Below are 25,292 nucleotides of genomic sequence, written 5' to 3'. Positions count from 1 at the left end.
CCGTGTATTAAACACCAATGCACTGGGAGTGCCATTCCTTACTATTCAGAGACACGCTTCAAGCTTCAGAGAAATTAGATCTTCACCATTGACAGTTTAAACAGCAATACTACTTAACTTAGTAGATGAAGGCTGAAAACGTGTTTTTCTGACAGAGGCCAGTTTCAGTGGAAACTATTTTACTGATCATTTAACCATCTTCAGAATGTGCTGTGATTTAGTCAGTACCTTCAGATACCGTTTCTCCCCATTTTGCAAGAAATGGAGGATTATGTGATTTTTCTCAATGTATTAAAAATGGATGATGTCTTTAGAAAGTCTCACTCTTTCATACAAAAAACTCATTATGACCCATTTCTTTAATCAAGAGAAAATTGGGTTAAAGGCATGATATTTTTCTTCATTACAAAGTATGTGGTTAAAGAGAAAAATAAACTTCACAGCATAGAGAGAGGTACCATTTTAAAAAGTTACATATATACTTCTCCATTGAAGGTCTAAACACGCATAAAAAGATTTTCTCTGCTAGCAAAGGGTAAAAGTTAAGACTTACCTTGATCAAATCCCAGGATCCAAAGAAGGCTATGATGCTGGCAACTCCAGGAGTTCCACCTTCTGTTTTGTTTTATACTGCTTCTGCCACTACCAGCTGTTGAAGTCAAGAACCACTGCTTGTCCACCCATTTTGTATGTAGGCACAATAAAGAATATGTTATGTTTTGCCATCATTTCTATTATCAATGTGAAAGAGGTATGCCTTTGCTGGAATGAAAAATTATGTTCATTCTTTGAACTGAAATTAACTCATCAGTCTGAGAGGCCTTAGAGCAAGGCATTTATAGACATGAAGTCCTTTTTCTTTGACAATGCAGCCTTAAAAACATCAGACGGGAAGAAAGAGAAACATCTGCATTGATTTTGATTGTTTAATACTCAAGAGTGAAAAAGTGTAAAATCACAAAGCTTATACCACCACAAAAATGCAGTTTCATTACAAATGACCAAAACACAAGCTGCCTGCAAAGTTTCACACAGCTGACATCAATAAACCCAGTTTCAACATTCTTACTGTCTTTTTAAACACCTGCTATGCACAAACATCAGTCATTAGAGAGTTCTAGGTCTCTCACACGTCTTTCTTTATATTCTATGCTATATTTGCTTTCTAGACCTGTGGTTTACACATTTGGAAAACTGCCCCACTTCTGATCTATATCAGCATATAAATACATGGGTTTTACCTCCCAAATTACTGAATCTATTTTAAAAGCATTTTGTTTAATCCAAACTCAGCAGTAAAGTTCTCATTTGTATTTAATGAAAAGCATAACTTATATGAGCAAGCTTCAGCAGTGCATGCTGACTGAGGTTGTATCACCAATCCTTTCAGCCATAGGTTATAAACTTACGCAGAAAGTGATCACATAGGGTGAGTTTATAAATCAGACAAAAGGTTGTATTTGCTCTTACTTAGTATTGCATGTACCTGCGGCCCTGATTCTGCAAATGCAACCATTAGGCCTGCAGGATGTGATTGTCCACCTAACTACGTTTTGTTGCCTGAAGGTAGTATTATCCAAAAGCTATTATCATTATGTCAAAATGTCTCAGGTTAAGAAGAACTAAATGGAAAATGGGCTGCTTACACAAACATTTTTAAAACTTAAACCCTTGTTACATGAGATATCTTTGTTTTTACAGCCGGAAAGTATTTATGCAAAGGAACTGCGCATACATTTAAATGTTATGCTAATGCACATTCCCAGTTCCCTACAATAAACTAACTTTCCAACAGTTGATTAAAATCCTGATCTTAAATAGAACTAAAGAAACTACACAGAACAAATTTTTCCCTCCAGACAATCAAAATGGAAATATATCTTGGTATAACCTACTACCTCAAAAAGTGATGCATAAAGGAGCTGTTGTTGCCTCAGTGGAAACAATACTGATTTTTTTTTTTTTTCTCCTTCAGTGCTAAGGCCACCTACATTTTGAGATTCACTTGCTTCTTACTGGTTTATTCCTTCATCTGACATTATAATCCTCTGAGCAGGTGAAGATAAACATAACAGTGTTGGTATAGTTATTCTTAAGGAGCATGTCTGTCTACAAGATTCCACAAGGTATCAATACATGGGTTTGACCTTGTAAGTAGCTTTTTTGTTGGTTACAAAAATACATTTTCTGCAGATATAAGAATATCTGTTTTACAGAGAATGTTTAAGTTTCAGCTTAGAATAAAACTTCAAGAAAACTGTGGTTTTTTTTAACTCTGCTGCTTATTACAGACCTGACGACTTCTTTTATGCAGTTGTTTAATACTTGAAGTACAGAATCTGATTGTTTGCAGTTAGGCATCTAGCTGGAAAACTTTGGCTTATACACAATTATTAAAATACATGTTACCATCTTTAAAATCATAGGGTCAGCTAAGGAAACAAAAGCATAGGATGATACTAGAAGTGTTACAATTAATAACACCCTATTTATAAATGGAAGCACAAGATCTTTTGGGGGCACATATGAATAATTTTGAAAAAATATTATCCATTACACAATGAACAGTATAAATAACCTTAGCATACATGCCTTTAGTGCTTCTACACACTTCAGTTTCCTCTTCCTTTTCCAGCTGCTGGTTACACTTCCAATTTCAACAAATTATTTCATAGTACACAACTGAAAAACATCCAATCCCAAGTACCCTGGTACTCATACAAAATGAGGAAAACATACAGAAAATTTTGCAGTGCTGACAAACCTCATGAATTAATCTTTGGAACATTAATAGCTTTGTACAATTTCACACTTAGTAACTAAGGCACGCAATGATTAAACTGTCCCATATCTGAAACAGCACGGTATGTCAGTCAGCATGGAGCTTCTCTTTAGCTTTGCATTTACATTCATATTATAAAGCAGCAGTCAGTTTTGAAAAAAATCTAGCTTCTGTTAATGTTAAGCAATCTGAAAAGTGACCAGCCATGCCAGACTAAGATAGTTTAACTGGATTCTGATATGGATTAGCACAAACAAAACTATGCTTACATAACCACATGAAAAAAAAAAATATCTGAGTCAGCGACCACTGGACTGGCACAACATAGCCATCCAGATACAGGTGTGTTTCTACTCTGCAGCCGTGTGAAAGAGTGAGTGGTTGAGTGAATGTGCGCATGTGTGTGTGCATGTAAAAACAGCAGCTTCTCATTTGTGTATCTTATTTCTCACATGTGTCCAGTATGGTATCTTCTTACCCCAGTGACAAAAATATTTTGGCTGCTATTTTTGCTTCTGCTAGCACTGCACAGTTTAGTACAGTTAGTGGTACTGTCTTCTGATCTGGACTTTGAAGTCACTGAATTATAATTGTAAAGTTAAATTATGTCCTTCATTTAACCAATGTGCAATCTAAGTGAAATTAGCTTATTTTCAAATGATTTAAGTAGAAACCAACTTTGGCCTAAGGCAAATATTACAACCTGTAAAAAAGGAAAAAAGAAAAAAAGGAAAATTCAAATCTCAGGTTAGGTTTACAGGGCTAGTAATTGAAAAGGGCATCTTCTCATTTGTAAACAAAGAAAGGATTATCTGGAAATTACTCAACACACAATGATCCTAAGTGTCATCAATGCCATTTTTACAAGTTTTGTTCAGAACAAAACACGTATTAGCTAATTTCACTGTGTTAAGAAATCAGGCATTATGTAATAAGGTTTGACACTTCACACTTACGTTTAGCAATACCTAGTATCAAGGTAACCCATATACTGCAAAATAAGTTTATGCTATTAGTGTACATAGCCGCTGAACCTGTAAAGAGTTCCCCTTACTTCAGTGGAAATACTATCCAGCGTATTTTTTAAATTTATTTTATTTTTAAAGGTATTAAATGTACTACTGCCTATCCATAAAAATCACTGTTTCTCATTAGGAATACTGTGAGAAATTCTTGCTTCAGCATTACCTCTTTCTTTTTTGCACTGCATTTTAGCTATACAAATAATACCATTTTTGTCAATTCTTGCTATGCTTAGTTTGATCCTACAGAAATGTATTTTTTTTTATAGCTGTAATAACTGTATCTTAAAACATTTTAATTAGGTGTTGTATCTAAGTACTCAAAAATGGAACTGAAAATCAGCTACCTACCATCCTTATTAGTCTTATAGTCTGTTATATTTGTGGTCAGTAGCTTGAGATTTAAATAGAATTGCTGAATATTTTAGTAACCAAGTACAATACAGTATTAAAAAAAAAAAAATGGAAAAGTCCTATTCAAGCACACACTTATTAATTGACCTGCTATAAAACAAACAAAATAATACAGTCTTTTGAATTCCCCAGCAGCAAATTCCTGTCTCTATGGGTGGAAAAATCTGAAATTATTGGATGCAGGTCTCCGATGAAAACATACTAATAGCATGATTTCTCCCCAAAATAAAATTTCCAATAAAGCAAAAAGTGTGCTGATTAGGTAGAGGCTTAGATTCAATACCTCTCAGTCCACTATTAATAATCTAAATAGTTTGAGTGTTTCCCCATCCCTTTTTTTATCTTTTTAAAAAAGAAAGATAACCAAAAATATGTATAAACAAATTGCTACGTAGACTTCATTAAAGAGTCCTTTCAGAACCACTGTCCATCATTATCATCATCATCTTCCTCCTCATGGTCCAGATAAAGAAGAGCGACTTTCTTTTCATCAGAAATAACTGACCTTTGGTCTACCATTCTTTGCAACTGTACAGTTTTATCAAAAAAGGACCTTTCCACTACCTTTTCACCATGATCTTGAGAAAAACTGGAGAGAACATAGCCTCTTCTTTGATTTTCGTCTTCTACAATCTGGTCACTTTCAACTACAATCTGTGACTGACCAAAAGAAGGGTCTTGCTTATTGGATATGAGCATCGTTGCTTGCTGTTCTCCACTTTTTACTGTAGATATTCCACCCGTATCGGAAACATCTATTTGAAAAGTAAAAGATGTTTCCTTGGGTCCTACTTTAAAATGCTTTACAGACCTACTGCTCTCAGATGACTCTTCTGTTTGTGGAAGATCTTCCAGCGTTTCAGAAATAGGTCTTGTAAAGATTATTTGCTCAGCATGAGTTTCTACAGGACTTATTTTAACATGCCTGAAAGATCTATTGATATCTGAGCTTCCTTCATTCTCTGAAAGATGTCCTTCTTTGTTAATGAGCTCTGGAGTTTCAGAGAGGGAGCCCTGATATCTGATTTGTTCAGTGGTTTTAACTCCCACTTGACCTAGTCTAACACGCTTTATTGAGCCTTCTGAAAGAGTCTGGTCTTCCAGTTCACTGATTTCTGTGTGCTCAGAGATGGGCCCCTGGTAGATGATTTCTTCAGCTGTCATAAAATGTTGGGGACCCAACTGAATGTGTCTGACTGAACTTTCTGTCTCTGAGAAGTCTCCAGTGTCACTGACCTCCACTTTACCGGAGGTTGGTCCTTCAAAGATAACTTCCTCAGTATGAATCTCTTTTGGACCTAATCTAAAGTGCCTTATTGATCTGCTGGCATCCTCAGACCCTTCTGTCTGAGAAAGGTTACCTGAGCTATTGAGCTCCAGAGAGTCTGACACAGGCCCTTCAAAAGAGACTTCTTCAGTTACTTGCCTTGATCCTACTGTGACATGTCTGGTGGACCTGTTGAAGTCTGTTGAAAACTTATGGGAAAGATTTCCAGAATCAATCTCTTCTACAGTTGTAGTAATAGGGCCTGTATAAATTACTTCTTCTGTTGTTTGGATTTCTTTAGGACCCAGTTTAAAATGCTTCACAGATTGGCTAAACTCTGATGATCCTTCTGTCTGAACAATATCTTCTGTAGCACTGAGCTCCAGCATTTCAGAACCAGGCCCTTCATATACTATCTGCTCAAATCTCTGAACTTCTGCTGGACCAACCTTAATATGCCTTATGGATTTGGTCTCATCAGTTGATTGTGGTGAGTGAGAGACTTCTCCAAAATCTGCAGTTTCCAAAACCGAACTGTGATAAATAACTTTTTCAGTGGTATGATACCCTGCGCCACCACTCCTCCTCATTGTGGATGAGTTATAGATTTCTTGATCAGCCAGAGGCGTGTATTTATCACTATGGGAAGAAACATCTACTTCTATATTGCTTCTACCATCAACAACTCTCTCCGAGCACCCTTTTTTCAGGGAATGCAATGTTGCCTTCTCCTTCTCACTTGCAATTACTTCACCAAGCTGAGCTACATCAAATTCATCAGTATTAAGTGTCTGTGACAGATTGACTTCAGCAACAATTGTTACCAAGCCACCCTCCTCCGTTTGATCAACTTTTTTGATATCAAATTCTAAGCTACTAGAGTCAGCTTGATTTTCTTTTGTTAATGCAGACAGCTCCTCTTTCACACTTTCTGGGAGACTGCCCTCCAACTGCTCCAAAGCTTCCTTCAATTGATGTTTAGGGTCCTTTGTTTCCTTTGATAAAAGCCCTTTTATTGAAGTCTGAAATTCATGGGGAATCTTAATTTCCTTTTCAATAACAATGGATTCAACATGGGATGTTTCAGCTTCAGGATACTCTTTTAAAATATGGGCACTTGCTTCCTCCCCTACCACTTGATATGTTTCCTCTGGAGAGCTTACACCTTCATGTCTCTTACTTTGTGTACCTTGCAAAAATTCATCTTGCCAAGAGTATTTAATAGTCGATTCTTCTTCTATATGAATTTGCCCATATACTGAGTCATTGTCTTTTTCATTAATAATAGGATGATCATCAGGAACAGATACATAATATTTTTGTTCAGTAGGTGAGTCATCTTCCTCAGTTACTTCTTCCACATGAGTGAAACTCTCAGGGCGTTGTTTCTTCTTTTTAACATCTTCATATGTGAATGTTACATTTTGTTCCTCCTCATCACCGTAACGCCTCTCTCTCTCTGGGAACGTATCTTCCACTTCCTCTACTTCAAAAGGTGTTGAAAAATCAGTCCTTTCATCAGTGGCATAATCCAGTGGCTCCTCTACAATCTCAACATTAACAGACATGTTCTTTCTGCCTTCATTTCCTTTCAGGCCATGATGTACTATTTCTTCTATCTCCTCTTTAGAAGGAGTTCCCTCAAGACCCTCTCGAACCACTTTTCTAACATCCTGAGTTGATAGACCTCTTTCGTCAGCTTCATCAGAAATATCTATATTTTCTTGAACTTGAGATTGCACTGTGATCTCAGTCTTTATTTTCCCATCATCTGGTTGTTCTTTCTTATTAAAATAGGTCACTTTCTTGTCTGTTGATATCTGTGAACTAGGAGACTGCGTAAAACTTTTAAGAATGTCAGCAACAATATTCTCTGCTATATTTTCAGTTGACAGAGCTCCCATTTTATGACTTCTGTCACTAATTTGCTTTTCATCTTTCAGTCTGGATTCTGCTTCCAAAATACTCACTTTGTGAATTTCAACAGGCTTAGTTACATGGTTGTCTGTTTCTCTTCCTGTGGAAGTTTTAAAACCTTCTAACCTTATTTCTTTATTACTCTGAGGTTCTTTGTTGGGAGCAGGCATTTCAAGACTAATAGGTATCTCAATGACTTCTTCGCTTCTTGATTCCAAGGTCACATTGGTATCCTTTTTGGTTGATTCACTTTTCCAAGTTCTTGCATTAGAAATATCAGTCCCTGTTAACGTCTGGTTAATGACTTCCTCGTGGATATATTTTTTCTGCTCAGTTTTCCTTCCAAAATCAACACTTCTTTCCTCTAGAAAAGGTTTCTCATCTGTTTTCTTTTTCTCATCCTTTGTTTGTTTCTCTAGCTTATCTTTTTCTTTCAGCAGAGATTTTTTCTCTTCAGTTGGTTTGCTGCCTCCTCTTTTTTCTTTTAGCGTCGTCCAAGTTTCAGTTATGGTTTCTTCATATTTAGATGGTTTAAAATTGGTATTCAACTCATAAGTCGGAAATTTAGTGAAGCTTGGTTTTGTTCTTATGTTTTCAGAAATCCCGGGCTTTGTGTCAGGCTTGTGGTCCTTGCCTGATCTTTCAGCATGTGCTGATTCTTTTGAAAAAGATACTGTGGGTGAAGTTGTAACTTCTGTTTTCTTTCTTTCTGGAATTATCTTATGCTGCGTTTCAGTGTTTTTCCAGCTACTGTAGGCTGGAGTAAATGTTCTTAAATCTTTGTGGTCTGTTACAATCCTTTCATCCTTTGTAACAGTTGTTGAAGGGCGATATATTGAACCAAGTACCTCTCTTCCAAAAGCTCTTCCACTAGCTGTTGTCTGTGATCCAGCCTGTGTTGATTGAGCTGAATAACGTGCAGAACTGCTAGTATTCATCACTGGCATTCTATGTCTTGTGTCAGTGATCCTGACAGCTGGTGAAACTTTATTTCCATTTCTTTCTCGATAAGCAGAATAAGTATCAGTGTAGTTATATGACGTGTTTATAATACCTGCAAAAAGAGCATAGGTAACCATATATTAAAATAATGGCTTGTGTTTAAAATAATATAAAATAGAGGCATGAGGTAAGAAATTTTACACTAAATTTTTTTAAAGAAATAATGGCTTCATTTTCAGTGGAGCTTTCTTATGACATTCCTGTAGGTTTTGCATGATAATTAAATCTATGCATAAATTATATTAAAACTGAAAGCAAAGTTATTTACTAAGTTGCAAGTTCTTGCTGATTTTACCTGTTGTGAGCTACTGGGTGTTATAGCATTTACTTAAGAATTACACCTTTTGTATTTATATTAATGCTCATTTACATTTACAACTTCTTATTAAATAATGTATGTTAATATCCTAGGCTTGGTTTTTTGCTTCAAAAAACTTTCAGTCAAAGTGGCCTGAAGTTTTGCAGTTCCTACTGAGAATTAATGGCATACCTGCCACCACAAACTGGAAATTGAAAACATAAACACAACTCTTAATAGCCACAAGGTACAACACGGGTAAGAAATAAAGAACCTTTTAGGCTATATCTATACAATTTAATAAAATGTACCGGGAATCATTGTCTGGCTCTAAAACCAACCAGCACTGCACAACTCAAATCTCCTACTCCTAAAAAGCTAGCCACATCTCCTCTGACTTTGGTAGTGTTTTCTGGTCTGTGGTAACCACTAAATATGCCTGAGCATTGTCTGCAAAAGTACTGGCTAGTCCAGATCAAAACTGTGCCACGGACAGTGCTAACGATTTAACAGCATAGGTAATTCTATGTCAGCATTTCAGCCTAGGCCCTAGTCTGTTTAATTTACTACTACAGATGCCACCTTCAAATCTCTTCTGGGACTACTGTCTATGATAGTCTGATCATTTTAAGAACATACATTGTTAAACTCAGGAGTATTATTGAGACTAATTCTGTTATTAATAACAGTGGCCATAACAGTCAGATCGAAGGTCCATCTTATCTAGTATCCTGTTTACAGTGACCAACAGTAGATACATAGGGAAGAGTATAAGAACAGGGCAAGTAAATAGTGATACTTCCCTGGTATACTCTCACAGCCTCCAGAGATTTGCAGCTCCTAAGATAGAAATGGTATCTTTATGTTTAGTAAGTCTTTGATTTTTCTTTCATTACTCACTAAAACTTCTCTTTAAACCCACATAAACTTTTTAACACTCACAATGCCTCATGATGGTGAATTCCACAGTTTTAACTACATGTTTAGTTAACTACCTCTTGCTTTATACTTCAAAACTCTCTTAAGACCTATGGGCATTCAAAAGTTCTTGCACCATTAGAGCTATGAAACATCACTCCCTATTCACCTTCTCCACTTAAGTCATGATTTTATAAATTATCTCATAAAGAATAGCTCTATGTTGATTTAAAATATTAACACTCAAAGCCAATTCAATATTCATTTTGCAATACACTCGCAAAAAGTATTCTTCAGGAATACAACTACACCATAGTTTCCAGTCATATTGAATTTCATTCAACATTCATTTTTTAATATTCATTTTTTACCTTGAGGCAATTTCCCTGTATGCTGATCTCTCCATGTAATAATCCACTGGTTGCTCTCCCCTTCTAACAAAGCTCTGCAAAACACATAAAAAGGCATTCCAATAAAATATTGGGAAAATAATAGTAATATTTAAAATTTATAAGTCTTAGAAACAATTACCCTGCAGTTGGGTCAAATTCTGAGTGTTTTTCACACACACATTTTTATTACCGGGAATGAGAAATCCTTAGCATCTTCCAGACTCTTTGTTTGCAGAGTCCAGTTCGTGAGAACAATGCAATAATCTTACAGTAGGTGACAGCAGCAGACATAATACAGTTTTATATCAAATCTTCCACATTAGCCAACATACTGTTTCCTGACATAGACAAGATCCACTGATTTCCACTATGGATTCATACAAGCTAGCAAATTTTTCCAGAATTATGATCTTATAACAGAGTTAGGAGAAAACAAAGCCACGCTAAACTTACCAGATATTCAGTAAAGCTTTCTCAGAAAAACACATGGTGACATTTTATAAAGAAAAGGCAAAAAAGAAAAAAATATTTGCAAGCAAATAGTCAGCAGCTTTCCTGCTGGTAATACAGTACTAAAGGTGTTGTTGCAGTGCGATATATGAGGGAACTGTTACAGCCAGGATTTTTAAGTTCTATCCTTTTCAAATGAAAATTGAAGGAAAGTATTACTTCTCCTGTCAAACACTGGCTAGTGCTAGAGGAAACAACTTACAGTATTGAAGTAACTGTTCTTAGTTCCTATTCAATTGGAAATCAACACAACTATTTTACAAGAAAGTACTAGGAAAATGCTTTGTGACAGAAACTGCTTGATTTCTTTTAATGATATCTCTGTTTGTCCCCTCTGTTCCTCAGCAAAAAATTCATTATTTTTTGCAGTGACTCTCTAATAGCTTCCATAGTTTCAGGAAGCTAGCAATTCCACAGGACTATTGTGGTCAAGGCTTCCTCTTGTTGACCAACCAAGACATCATGTTAGCTGAGCAGCAATTGATCAGAAATGGACAGGACACCAATTTGCTTATCTTTACATTATGGAACTTAGATTACTACAAGCAAAGAGCAGAAGCAGGCAAACTGTTGATAATCTGCTTCATAATTTCATTTACTACCTATTCTTGGTGTGCTGATGCACAGAATAGAAACTCTTTGAATTGCCTCTTCTAGGCTGGTGACACACATTACTTGTTCTTGGAGACATTATCCCCAGCTGATTGCTTGAGAACACTGGCTATCCTTCCTTTACGCCAAACTTTGTTCCCTATGCAGCATGCACGTACAAGGACCACACTCCCTCAAGACCCATCTGACAGCAGCCACAGGCTTGTTCTATTCATGCATAAGGTTACTACCCTATATTTTCTCCTTTCTACAGTGGTGGAAAATACTCCAGAGGTACATTTCCCACGGAGATTAGCACAACTGAGGGGCAAAACATTTTCAGGAGTAATTGCTTTGCATTAAGAATATTCAACTAGGCACACAGAATACTTTTGTCGGGGGGTGGGGGTTGGGGAAGGCGTGCAGCGCTGCAGGTGAGGCAACTGAGTGCATTCTCTAGAATTACTCAGCTGCTCTAAAAAAATAAAATTGTTGGCTTCTTCCATATACCAAATACAAAAAGTAGATATTAGGGTGATCTTATTCAGTTCTGGAAGTTTTAGAGATGGTTATCCAGTAAGACTGAGTCTCAGAATTCCTGATCTGGAAATCTTTGTGTGCTTTCTTTCCCTCCTGCTGTCCACATGCTTTTACTGTCTGAAATAAAATATGTCCAGCCATTTTTAAAAAAAAAAGAAGAAAAAAAAAAGACAGTTTGTCCCTTTTCTACTTTTGCAGGGCAACAAGCTATGTTATCCCCCAAAAAAGTGCTCAACTGCAGCATTCTGGTACAACAGCCTAGAAATTCTATAGCAGGTTTTTTCAATATGCAACAGAATGCTATCATCAGTCCAGTAACTTTATTCACTTCTACTAGTGAGATATCTGTTTCATCATTTCCAGCTTTGGAAATGCCAGATGTTTTGCACTGATAACATACAGCTGCAACATGAAAGTTGTCAAGAGTAAGGCTGGAGGATTATGATAGCCAAGGCTTCTGGCTTCAGGGGGCGGGAGCTGAAAGCAATTTAGGGTTGTGGTATAAACACATTTGCTGGGCATTTCTGTGAAAACTAACAAAGCAGACATTTTAAATGTCACCTGTAGATTTCACACTTCACATGACTGATCACTGTGGACATTTTATGCTTCTTTTGGTTTCTGACTGCCTCTAGATTCAGTAGGACAATGCTACATCAGCAAAATACCATTAGTAAGGTTTTCTTTGGAATCATGGATTTGCCTAGATTCAGAAGAAAAGCCAGGTTAGTATTATCTAACATATTTACAGGTCATTTTCCCCCTTAAAACAGGCTCAGATGGATACCTTTACTTCTTTGTTAATCAAAAAAACAAAGTAAAAGCAATTTCTCTTCCTCCGTGTTAAGAGAGGCTTTGTAGGAATTAGATGACTTCAGCGCATACAGAGAACGTTCCCAAGACCAAACATCTGAGCTGACAGAGCTAGTGAGTGCCAAACAAATTGCTCAGATATAGACGCGCTAGAGAAGCTGGTGGTGACGTTGCAGGTATCAAGGATCTGGCAATGAAAGTGTTAACCATGACGAAGGAAACTAGGAATGTGGGTAGTTTGACTTAAGGATTTCTGGCTGCTGTTAAAACAACAGTTGTTCAGTTGCTGCAGCAACGTATGAAGTCACTAAAAATAAGTTCCAAGAGGTAACTGTATATGGCAAAGGGCAACAGCACACAGAAAACTGGATCTGAAATATTACTACTGAAAATATGTTGTATTCGAAAATGAAAAGGCAAAGCTTTATGAAACCTCTATAAAACGGGACAGTGAATCAGTGTTTTACTGTACACAGTTCATAGTATGTAGGTCCTCAAGCTTATCAGATAAACAAGAAAATGTTAAACTGACTTTGGCTTAATAAACTAGCATGAGAAACTGTAGTGTAATGTCCTGAGCACTGGCTTGGAAGTCAGCAAACTCAGGTTATGTTCCTCAGCTCCACCACAGCTTCTGTTTATGCATGTCATTTTGCTTCTCTGTTCCTTTACATGCTTTTGTAATACTAATAATTTTAACTATAACCTCTTCATGGTGAGGACTGCCTTTAAACTGCCTGAAGAACAGGGTATTAATCTCAACTATATGAACTCTTAAGTATTCACAGTAATAACAAAAAACATTCCTCCAAGCAGCACTTCTAATAAATAACCATGTCAGCTACTTCCTGGAAATCAGATCCCAAATGACATATACACATTGTGTTAACACTTAGTTTAAGTGTTGCCAGAAAATATTCCAACTGCACCTTTAACTCATTTCATTATTCATGTCATTTATCTAAAGTTAGCAGTGACATGCTAGTCAGCCTGAAGACCTGCGGTGTGCTGGATAACAACAGAAATAACTAGTCCATGAAAGTAGGTGGATGAGATAAACTGGTTGGGGTGGGGAGAGAAAAGTTACCAAAAACAAAAGGATGCAGTGCAAATGTTATCATGGTCATTCACAACAGCAATGACTTTGTTTCAACTACAGAAACCCAAAAATCTCAGATGGGGCAGTTAGCCAGCAGGCCGTAAAAATTCATCCTCTCTATCCTTGGTATTTGGCAAGAAGTTACAAAAAAACAAAACCTCTCCAGGAAGTGGACTGGAAGAAGAAATTTTAGGGACAAAGGCCACTCCACATTTTTTTTTCCATCACGGGATGGGAGGACAAGCACTGTGTGAAGAACAGCAGGTAACTGACTGCATGTTAAATTCCCTGGGTGTAGAAAACTCAGAATGTTCTCAAAATGAAACAAATAACAGGAATAGGACATATTGGATGGTATAAGTTGTGAACAGGAATAATGAAACTGACTGAAAAAGCTGTGGTGAGCAGCTGAGGAGGCCTTAATGCTGCTGATGATTTCTTGAGAGGAAGGCATGGAAAGTGTCAGAAATATTGATGTAGGAAACCAACCGAAGGAGGACTGGAAAGTATGCCTGGCAAGTGTATTAACAGATCCTGACAATGACCATGACAAAAAAAAAAAGGGAGAGGGGGAAGCTTTGTAGCCTCCACTGCTTAAAGATGCAGGGTAGTAACCTAGAAGAGAACATTTCCATGAACTAGGATTTCAAAGGAAAGTGTTTTACCCTTCAGCAACAACTTACTTTAGAGAGGAGAGAAAAACTACTTAACCTGTGGTGGAGGCTCTGGGCAGCCTCTGCTATTTGAAGAGAAGCAGCTTCTGATAGATGAAGGGAAAGTCTTGATAGTGAATCTGATCCTAGGCAGATTTCCTATCTCCTTTTAAAATTAAGAGTCTTACACAGTGAATAATTCACCACTTCTCTCTGGAAATAAAACTTAAGCATAGTCTAAGTAGTTGCAGTTTTGCAGGATCCCAAGAACACACAACAAAACTGCAAGACATGATAAGTATTTACTTCACTGGTGAAAAAGGATTGCGAATGAAGATTCCCATGAGTGTAACTTCATAAAGCCACATAAGACATATATTTCACTTCCTGAGTGAGCCTCAGCTCCCAGCACAGGAAGGGTGAGCAGAATTGGAAAGGAAGTACCCTTGGTCCTTTGGGAAGGGTGTTCCTTGCAACAATGATCCTTCTTGCCAGTCCAGGAGCAATGTTGACTAACGGAAAGAACTAGCTTTAAAACAGGACCTGTAGGAGTTGTAAAACAAAGAGAAAATACAGGGTAGGAGGTACAAAGAAAGCTAGAAAAAGTAGACTAGATACCACACCCTTAATCTATAATGGCAGGGGGAGAGGACGTGCCAAGGCCCTCATGGAAACTTCTCAATGGAAAGTTCAGGATGTTGAACTAAGTGTGAATAGGTGCCTTTTGTTTCCAATACGCATAAGCAAGGGTATTTGCCAACATCCTTCATGAAAACAAACAAGCTGGCTTCACATGCCCTGGTTGTCACAGATAAAAAGACCTGGGCAAGGAACAGGATTTGAAAAAGTACACAGATGAGCAGGCCTGAATTCTTTTACTAGACAGCTTACTAACTGGATCCATACTGATTCCCTCCCACAGCAGTGTTGATAAAGGCATACAGTAGGAAAGGCATTATTTTCTTAAGTGAAGGGTGAATAATAAGAAAAGAGGAATAGGTAAAAATGTATAAATGTAAAAAAAAAAAATTAAATAAATCTTTCAGCCACTGCTATTTTAGAAGAATTTTGTTTGCAGGCATTAGATAGCATGTTTTCTGATCTGTAGCAAGGCCCATTTCTCCACTTTCATCTGTAGATCTTTTTCAGTAGGTAGATGCTCATTTGTCCACTGAAGTGTGCCTTGCCAACGCAATTGATGATACAAGTTGCATTCACTACAATCAGATGAAGAAACCCTACTGGTTAAGGAGCTTCTTAACTGGGCAGCAAACACATGCTGCAGGCGATGCTGAATTGGCCTCCTTTCATTTAATGGGGGCAGGGAATCCTTAGGCAAACCAATAATGCTCAGATAATCAGTGATATGACCTCTGGAGAAGTTCCAGAATTAAATGGGCTTACAAGGTTTCACAGAGCAGAAGCACTGATGGTTCACTTATTAACTAAAAGCGTGTCCACTGGGCATTGTCATTCCTACTTCTGGATGAAAACAATTCTGATAATTCTGTTATTGTGAACGTGCTAATCCCATTTTGCAGATGAATAAGCTGAGGGAGAAAGTTTAAGTGACAACAGTAAAAGTCAACATCAGAGCTAGGATTAGATTTAGAAGAATCATATGTTTTAGCACAGTTAACAGCATTAACACACACAGATAAGGATCACAACTGGCTACCATTTCCACAGTTTCTCTGCTACTAGTAATGCTCCAGACACTACTGGCTTTCCAAGGATCACAGAGATCCCACTCCACCAACAAACATCCAGGTACTGTTGCTAACCAGTTGACTGCAAAGTACTTGTCCCACATACTGCTTGTGATTTCATCTTGTCTAGAAGCCAGCCTTGGTCTGTACCTCATAGCATACAGTACTCGAGGCATCTTGAACAGACCATTTTTGCTCTTTGATGGACTACTGGTTTTGCTCTTTGATGCACTACAGACATCCTTTGCTCACTAGTCTGTAATCAAGCTACTCAGAAGTTACTCTTTCAAGCTCCTCATATTTTCAGTTATGCAACTGCAATTAAATTTCATTTTTATCAGTGAATTGCTTTAGTCTACACATTTCACCCATAATTCAGCTGGTACCATCTTTATCCAGACTTAGATGCTTATTGGTTCATAGCAATGTTACACGCTTAGAACGTAGTGTTAACACTTTAGGACAGAGAAGCATATATCATATATAACTGGTAATACCACTGTCTGTTTACGCAGGTTGAATATGAATAATGCACACCATATAGCAAAACTAACGATGGAGGCATACTCCTTAAAAAGAATACAAAAGTAGTCTGACATTAAATTTCTATTACCTTGCTCAATAAGATGGCACTTCTCTGAAGATCAGTAACTCAACTAAATTTATTGAAAATATCGTGCTAGTTGTAGAAAAAAACATTACCTTTAAAATAAGGTAGTATCTTCCTCCAGTTCATAGCTTTTGGTTGGTTTGGGTTTTTTCCCCTTCTGAATAGCTTTTATGCCATGTGCCAACTGACACATCATGATTCTCCAGACAGGATAATTACTCTGGCTTTTCAACCCCACAGCTACTAGTGGCTAGAGAGATACACAGTACTGAAGATTCACTAGCAGAGATGTTTGCTGATGCAAACATGTTTCCATAACAAATCAAGGATGGAGAAAGCCAGGATTTAATCAAACAGACTTTTCTGTTATCTTCCCGCTATCCTACAGCTGAAACAAGAATGGGAAACTCGCTACTTATATCAAAGCTGCAGGTGGACACATATTTAAACAATGAAACATGCCATATAAGTTGACAGGTGGCAATTACGCTACCTTATGTTTTATTGATTGCAATTTAGGGATACTGGCTTTTTACCTTGTAATCAAATATTGCGTTAGCAATTCACATCAATTTGATACCAACTTGACCAGGACTAAGAAGGTTTCTTACATATCACTGTATTTGTACAAAGTTAATAGGATTCCTATGGATTATACTGGCTTCTCTAATGTGTTGTTCTGGGGACAGAAGAATAGAATGAATTACTACCAGAGATACTTTTGCTCGAGTGATCAAATTCCAGTCATCTTTGCCCACTAGTAATTCTTATCAGTATTACTAATGAATAGCAGTATCTTACTCTTCTTAGAGTTTTCCCAGAGATCTCGGACAACTCCACATGTATTAGCAGCCTTCTGAAGGAGTGTTATCTTTCTTTCACAGACAGCACAGTAAAGCACAGAATGGCATGGTGACCCATGTCACAGAACAAGCCGATAGTGAGCTAAAAACTGGCATGAGGGGTCCATTCACACTATTTAACAAACCGCAGTACATACAAGGAGTCTTGATCTGAGACTCTAAAAGTAGCTGTCTGTATTTTAAATGCTGGAAAGATGATGTATGGGGCTCCCATATCTATAAAAAGGGATTAAAATTATCCTCCGATTAGACAATTGAGTGTGACTGCAATTCTTACCTGTAAGTTTCAATTTCAAGGATAAGGCCTGCTTTCACCTGCAGTAGTTCTTGGTAGTCCTTCAGGTAATCTGTGATTGACATGGTCAGGAACTGCTTTTCTTCTTCTAAGGCATCAATTATCCTCTAAACAGAAATGTTGATTTTTAGTTTTAAACCAACATAAAAATCTGTACACTTGAATGCCTAATAACTTAAAATTCTTAATTAAAAAATAAGCTGAAAGAACAATAAATCAGTATGTTCCATTGCTTCAAAAACCAGAACAAATCAGCTCTATGATCTTCCCATATACAATCTGAAATACATTGTTACTGAAGCAGAGTTTTATGCTAAGATTTCATTTTATGCCTTACTAAGCTAGTTAAATATTTCAGTAAAACCCCTTCAGATGCCCTGTACAAAAGTTATCACATATACATAGCAAGGAAAATACACTCCTTTATAAACGTGACTTAAATGTGACTCCTTTTGTCATTTTAAGAGCATACACGTACATGCCTAAATCATACTTGACATGAGGAATTTCACCAATTTGCTTTGCCATGAGAACCTGGCCTGTTTATCAGTATTTTCAGTTACATAGACATGTGGGTCCAAACCAGTTTTTGGATTCTAGCATCAGGAGATATTCATAGTGCCTAGAGGGTGAAGGATGAACCTCCAGCGGTTCCTTCAAGCCAGGTTTTCTACAGTATTTGGACACCTGCTTCATAGTCCACCCAGTTTTGTCCTAACTGCTACTCAAGATATACAAGGGATTGCTCACTTTCATCTTGATAACTAAATATAACTTTTTACCTTCATAGGTGTGTGCATGTATGGGAGGAGTGTAGTTATAGGACACCCACAATTGACTTGAGAGCAGCAGCACTGATGAGATAGTAGGTAAGGCCTGTCCACCTTTCTTTAATAAGTTTTGGAAATGGAGAAAGGGACTGATGAGCAGAAAAATACCAAAGTCCAAAATTATCTAAATTTGAACATACTCTGAAATTCTAAATGGAAGATTAAATACTGAAAACTGTACACAACAGAAAAAGCTACAAAGACTTATGCAAAAGAACATTAAGACTTGATTTAGACCAAGACAACCAACTCTCATTCTCTTGAAAAGAACACTGCAGAAATAAGTGCTTTAATCACTGGTGTTACCTCTCACATGAAGGGCAAATTGCCATCTTCCAGAAAATAAGCCCTCCCCTGATAATTGAGAGGAGCTTGTTCAGTACAGACTCAGAACTAAAACTATCAGTATTACCTGTTCAGTACGGTTCTTAATGGTTTCCTCATGGTGGATAGAATCTACTAACCCAGATCAATCCTCCTCAGCCAGCAGATTGATGCTAACCAAAATGCTATAGATTACACTTTGTTCTGGGGCTGGGAAGACAGAAATTAAATCTCAGCAAAGGCCTGATTCTATTTTGTTCACATCACTCTGCACTATGCAAGGACACTGAACTGTCATTTACAGAGCAAAATCTCATACACATGTACAGCACTGAACAGGAATTCATGGCAGCATATTTTAGATTGCATCCTAACAAATGCTTTGCAATACAAACTGGAAAGTCAAGACTGATAGTCTAGTTTTAAAAAAATCAAATTACATCATTTACATGCAGCAACGTTCAAGTATCACAGTATGAGGAATAGCATAAAAATGAAGATACAGCAGGGGACTCCCCAGGTTGGTTAATGCCATTATAATAGCCTGGGCAGAAGTAAGGTTTAAGAACTAAGAATATGAAGTGCTGACATTTTAAACATTATTAGTTTGGGGTGTTTTTTTTTTTTTTTGTGTGGTTTGTTGGGGTTTTTTTTGAGTAAAAGTAAAAAGAAAGCTTTATGAAGGAAGCTGCCTGTATATTCATATACGTGTGGGTGTATCTCTCATATTATATAACACATGTTAATCTATTTCTTCATTTGCATTTGCAGCTCTTGTTGAATGATTACACTGATGTTTTGATTACACTGATGTTTTCCTTTACATGACAAACCTTGCCTACAGTCTTCAGTGTACCTAAAACTTCCTTTTTATGGCAGAAGACAAATCATATCTGTATATCTGAAAAAAAGCACTATCAGCCATCCAACAGCCTCATCCCGACTGCAACAGAGGTAACATCCTGTATGGTCATGCACAGCAGCAAGCAGAACCGCTGACCTTTAGCGGCTCTGAGGCAACAATCCTGTTCAAGAACTGACATAATGGAAAATCCCAAAATGAGAAGGGAAGAAAAGTGCCAGGCCCTGCTTTTAAAAGCGACAGGCTGTCAACCAAGAATGGACAGGGTATTGACAGAACCAGAGGAGTCAGCAAAAGGAGCAAAAGACAAGAAAAACTGGATCTCTATGGGACCAACCCATAAAGATGCTAAGAGCTCTGATACAAAACATGACCCAGGCATTTGTGGCCTCCTCATACACACATACATGCATATATTAAAAAGAGCTTCACAATGCACAGGTCTTCCTGCAGTCCCACATGAATCTATACAGGGAATCCGTACACCGGACTACAGAGTCTGTGGAACTCTGGAAGACTGGGGATATTCACACCCATCTAAAGACATGGGAACTTCAGCTTGTCACCACCAAGTTCTATAGCCTGGGTTTGAAAAGCCTTCCCAAACCTGATGGATTGGGAAAGCACTTGGGAATGATTACCACATGGGGCTACATAACTCAGCCAGCTGTGTAATAGTTCCAAAGGAATTCATTCCAACAGGAGCAGACATTGCATAGACTGGACAGCAGACAGCCAGTCATCTAGCCCTCCAGTCACTGATGCTTAAACATAATGCAGAGGACAATTGGTCTTAAGTACTATTTCCAAGTACGCCAAAAAGTACAGAAACCACTTTGGCCAAGTTCAGGAGATTGCAAGATGGCAAACTTCCATTTTGCAAAAGGTAACCTGTATTGTTGCAGCTGTGTTTGCATCACACAGGACGTTCTTGGAAAGATTTCTTTCTTAACCACATCAATCTCATGCCCCCCCCAAATCCACTTGATGTCCTGCTAGAACTCAGTAACTCAGTAGAAGTGATTTTCTTTCTCACCCTTCAGATGTTCCTTTCCAGGCAGCAATGGGAAATTTTAGCAGGGCAGTAGAGGGAGAAGAATTTACTTGGGTTGCCCAAGCTGCACCTACTCAGGGAATAAAGAGAAGATCCCAGGCTGCAGCCCTTTCCAGTAAATCTGGTACTATCTACGAATCCCACAGCTCATTCAGTGGCTCAGCAAGGGAAGAATTGACACTCTGCACTTAGCTGGCTAGAAACTGGTACACAAGAAAATGCATGCGACATTGATATTTTCATTTGACAAGATGTTTTCTTCTTTTCTGGAGCTCACAACACTGACGCAGGAACCGATCCTAAACCCACTGCATTGGTGAAAAATATCTGCCTCATTTCAAAGCAGCAGGATGAGCCATGGCCATTTTTACATCCAAAAAACACAGGGCTTTCTCAAATCATGTAAGTATTGTCACAGCACACAACTAAATTTATGGAAGTAAGAGACGTACTGATTTCATCCCTTTAGCACCCAGGATCAGTGAAAATTTTCCAAACAATGTATGACTTACAGCTTGCCTGGTTCAGCTAAATCATAACTCCAAATACATATTTCTGTTTAACACTGCTGAAAGCTTTTGTGAGGATAAGGACAGTGCAGGAGGCATGGATGGACATATAAGGCGACTGGATGATATATGGAAAATATGAATAAATCCAATTGTTATTGCAGCTGCAATGAACAATAACCACTTGACTTAAATCTGTACAGACATATCATTTCTATGTGACACTTTACAATAAATAAGCATGGAATGGGTGGTCTTTAAAGACTAGTTTAAAATCCATGCTGAACATAATTTCACCAATAACAGAAATAATGAGGGAGGTGAAAAAAAGCTTTAATCACAAGAACAAAACCCGAAACAGCTGCTTCTACGCATTCTATAATTTTTATTCCTCGATGTGAGCAAAAGATATTTTATTTCTCATGTACAGTAGACTGGCCACTGGAAAAGGCCTTTCTCATTAGAAACCAAACATTTTAAATATGAAACCATTCAGAAGTTATAAACCTTGTGATATAATTTTCACCAGAATTTAAATATTATCTAGATATATATTCAAAGATAATACAGCTCACATGTTTTCAAGTTGGCTATCAAACCGCTTTTTTCTTCTTGTATTACTAAGATTTGAAGCTATTGTTCCTGTAAAATCCAAAGCACGCCAAATGCTTGTGAAAGTAAACCTGAAGTTTGTTATGTTGGTAGCAAAATAACAATCCATTTTTTAGTATAGAATCAGGACAATTTAGGGGCGTGCATTGATTTTGATTATCTGACTTCTACAACGGGTTGGTCTGTCTCCACTTGCTCTTCTGAATAAAATTCTTTAAAAATACAACCAGGTACAGAGACAACACACCAGTATAAAAACACCTTACTGAGCTGAAAGAAAGAGTTATGTTTCTAAACACACCCATTCTAACTGGCTTTAGAAGAAAAACTTGTAGCATGGATAGGGAGCTATACAAAATGCTCTTATTAAAATAACACCATATTTAAAGGTTTTCAATTTGAGCAATGATGATGGAAGATCAATGAAATTTTCATTATAAATCCCTAATAACAAATATAGACAGCAAGGAAGACATACTTTGGAAATTGAAATAACTTTAAATATTAGTAGGCTTATGTACATTTATATAATATTTATATACCTTAAAAACAAGGGAAAAAAAGAGGGGGTTTTTTTCCCTACATTTTTACCTGGCTTTGACTGATAGATAGGTTTAATTAATGAGGATTTACATATAACATCTTCTTCTAAAGCTTTGGAAATGTTTACGTACATGATTGGAAGAATGAATTGCCCTGTCAAAAATGAAAAAAATAATAATATTTAAAAGTTAAAAGCCTTTCTGATTACTTCTTACATACCTCATCTGCCTCAGTTCACAGCATCTGCAAACTATGCAACTTGCAAACAATCTAGCGATGTACAAAAACCAGACGCACACAGAGCAACAGGTCCCAGTCCTTTCCCAACTGCCAGCATCTCCGTAATCTACCACGGCTGTCGGACACAATGCAATTCAGACAAACACTGAGCTCCAGCAGAGTGTTAATAAAAGGCCTAGCAATGAACAAAAGAAATGTTGCCCTCAGGAAATCGATCGATGGTCTGGATGATCTAATATGTGCTCTCCACTCTAAATTTGATGAACTGATATTTTGCTGTTCCGGTAGTTGCAGATCTGTTCACAAGCACAGAGTCATTACACATCGTTATGCCAAACATTACTCTGAGAGCAAGTAAGTTCTCAGCTACAGATGCTATAACCCTCTGTTTTAACACCAAACGTCCACCTCAAACGCATACCAGTCACCTACATCGTTGAAGTTTTATTTTAAAAAAAAAATCCGCCCTGCTCACTGCCTGTAGCACAGCAACGAGTCTTCCTGCCTTTAAACAACTAAAAGTTCTCTTACCTACGCTGGGGCCCGGGAGCTTTTCTCTAGGCTCGGGGCCCACAGGGGCGTGTGTAAGGCAGGAAGAAAATTCAGATCGTTTCTCTGATCACGATAGGTCAGCCTCAAGTCTCAGGCTAGAAGGGGAACTTCGTGTCCCACCGCACGGGGACTTGGTGCATCGGCTCCTAGGGATCGCTCCACGTCCCATCTGCTTAGGCCCACCCGAGCCAGAGCCCTGGCAAGCCCGTGCGCCAGCTCCATGCTCTTGGGTACTTGCCAAGGGCAGGTTGGGAAGGGAGCACCTGTCACCAGGAGGATGTCCTCGGGGTCACCGTCTGCCTTTTGATCCCCACCCTTCGCACCCAGCTCTTCCCAAACGGAGCAGGGGGTCTCACAGGGACTCCCTGCTCCACCCAGAGAAGGGCTCAGCAGCAACGAGCTCTTGCTGGGCCACCTCCTCTTCCAGCCTGGGGAAACCCTGCTGCAGGGAGGCAAACCGGGGCGAGGGAGCCCTGGCCCACGCCGAGTCGGAGGGTTTAGGCAACTTCCCGCCGCAGAGGGAGCGGGAGGGATGGGAGTTACTACCTACGGGAGCGGAGCGCCAGGGTCGTGGGAAATGGCAACTCGCGGAGGGCCAGGGCTGAAGGGAAAACGCGAGCGGGAGGGCGGAAGGAGACCCGGGCGAGCACCAACACGAGCACCGCGGGCGGGAAGGAAGCGGCGCGGCTAGAGTGTCCCGGCGAGGAGGGCTGGGAGAGGACCGGGACCGGGACCGGGACCGGGACCGGGGGGGGCGACGGCGGCCGGGGGCCCGCCCGACGCGGCGGCCGGGCGCTGCCACGCACCTGGTACTCCTCCACCTCGGCGCCGTGGCGGTCCTGCATGGCGAGCAGCTCCAGCTCCAGCCGCTCCCGAAGCCCGCACAGCTCCTGGCCCTGGCGGTGGAGGTCCTCCAGGTGCTGGCGGCACTGCCGGCTCTCCTCCCGCAGGAGCTCCAGGCTCTCCCGGCCCCGCCGCGCCTCCTGCTCCTGCAGCACCTGGATCTGCTCCTGGTAGCGCAGCAGGGTCTCCCGGCAGCTCTGGCCGAGCAGCATCTCGTAGGTCTCCTCCAGCTCCTCCAGGCTCAGCCCGGCCAAGGGGGGCGGCAAGGCGGCCAGGTCCGTCCGCAGCTCCCGCATCTCCGCCGCCTCCCGCCGCTGCCGCTCCGCCAGGTGCCCGTGCTCGGCCCGCAGCCGCAGCAGCAGCTCCTCCAGGGCGACGCACTCGCTCCGCAGCCGCTCCAGCAGCTCCCGCTGCCCGGCCAGCTCGGGCTCCAGGCGGCGCCGCATCGCCAGCACCTCGGCGCCCAGCAGCTGCAGCTGCTCCAGCTCCCGCCGCAGCCCGTCCCGCTCCCGCTCCGCCTCCAGCTTCGCCCGACTCAGCTCCTCCAGCTGCATGCGCAGCCAGGCCAGCTCCTGCTCGGGCACCCGGAGCCCGGTCAGCTCCTGCTCCCGCAGCTCCGCCAGCTCCCGCGCCAGAAAGCGGTTCTCCTCCTCCAGGTCCCGCACGCGGGACACGAAGACCCGCAGCCGGGAGTTGAGCTCCTGCAGCTCCCTCTTCTCGTCCCACCCCGCTTCCCAGCGCCGCCACATCTTGCCCGGGACGCGGGTTCGGGGCCGCGGTGGCCCCCGGGCGACGGGCGCTGCGCAGCTGCCTCCTCGCCGCGGGGCTCTGAGCGCCGCGACCGCCGCCGGCCCGGCCCGGCCCCGCCAGGCCCCGCCCCACGGGGCGCCCTGCCCCGCCCCCGCCCCCGCGCCGCTGCCCTGCGGCGCCCCCTGCCGGGCTGGTGGCGCCTCCCGCCAAGTTGCTGCGAGGGGGACGCCAAAGTCGCGCCTGGGGAACAGAGCCCGCTTTTAGGGAACAGACCCCGCTTTTAGGGAACAGAGCCCGCTTTTAGGGAACAGAGCCCGCCTAGGGAGCGAACCCCGCTTTTAGGGAACAGAGCCCGCTTTTAGGGAACAGACCCCGCTTTTAGGGAACAGAACCCGCCTAGGGAGCGAACCCCGCTTTTAGGGAACAGAGCCCGCTTTTAGGGAACAGACCCCGCTTTTAGGGAACAGAGCCCGCTTTT

General features: G+C 40.2%; 1 protein-coding gene and 1 long non-coding RNA gene across 3 annotated transcripts; one reads left to right on the top strand and one right to left on the bottom strand.

Annotated features, from left to right (window-relative positions):
* Positions 1 to 912: 912 nt before the first annotated feature.
* On the bottom strand, positions 913 to 24,890 carry SYNM (synemin). 2 transcript variants are annotated; one of them, XM_049811682.1, is made up of 4 exons: positions 24,028 to 24,890; positions 17,678 to 17,802; positions 9,992 to 10,065; positions 913 to 8,456 (listed from the first exon to the last, which is right to left on the bottom strand). In XM_049811682.1, exons 1-4 carry the CDS (start codon positions 24,811 to 24,813, stop codon positions 4,633 to 4,635), a joined length of 4,809 nt encoding a protein of 1,602 aa, XP_049667639.1. In that variant the 5' UTR covers positions 24,814 to 24,890; the 3' UTR covers positions 913 to 4,632. The 2 variants fall into 2 exon arrangements, with proteins under 2 accessions (XP_049667639.1, XP_049667640.1); XM_049811683.1 differs by lacking the exon at positions 24,028 to 24,890 and adding an exon at positions 22,649 to 23,736.
* Positions 15,374 to 21,989, top strand: LOC126043391 (uncharacterized). Its single transcript, XR_007507435.1, has 3 exons — positions 15,374 to 15,988; positions 18,486 to 18,564; positions 19,621 to 21,989. It is a non-coding gene; the product is annotated as an uncharacterized LOC126043391 (long non-coding RNA).
* Positions 24,891 to 25,292: the final 402 nt, after the last annotated feature.

The sequence above is a fragment of the Accipiter gentilis genome, chromosome 10, assembly GCF_929443795.1.
Source record: "Accipiter gentilis chromosome 10, bAccGen1.1, whole genome shotgun sequence".
Lineage (NCBI taxonomy): Eukaryota > Metazoa > Chordata > Aves > Accipitriformes > Accipitridae > Astur > Astur gentilis.
Note: the sequence above shows the minus strand (reverse complement) of the source record. Positions and strands in the feature narration are given on the sequence as shown.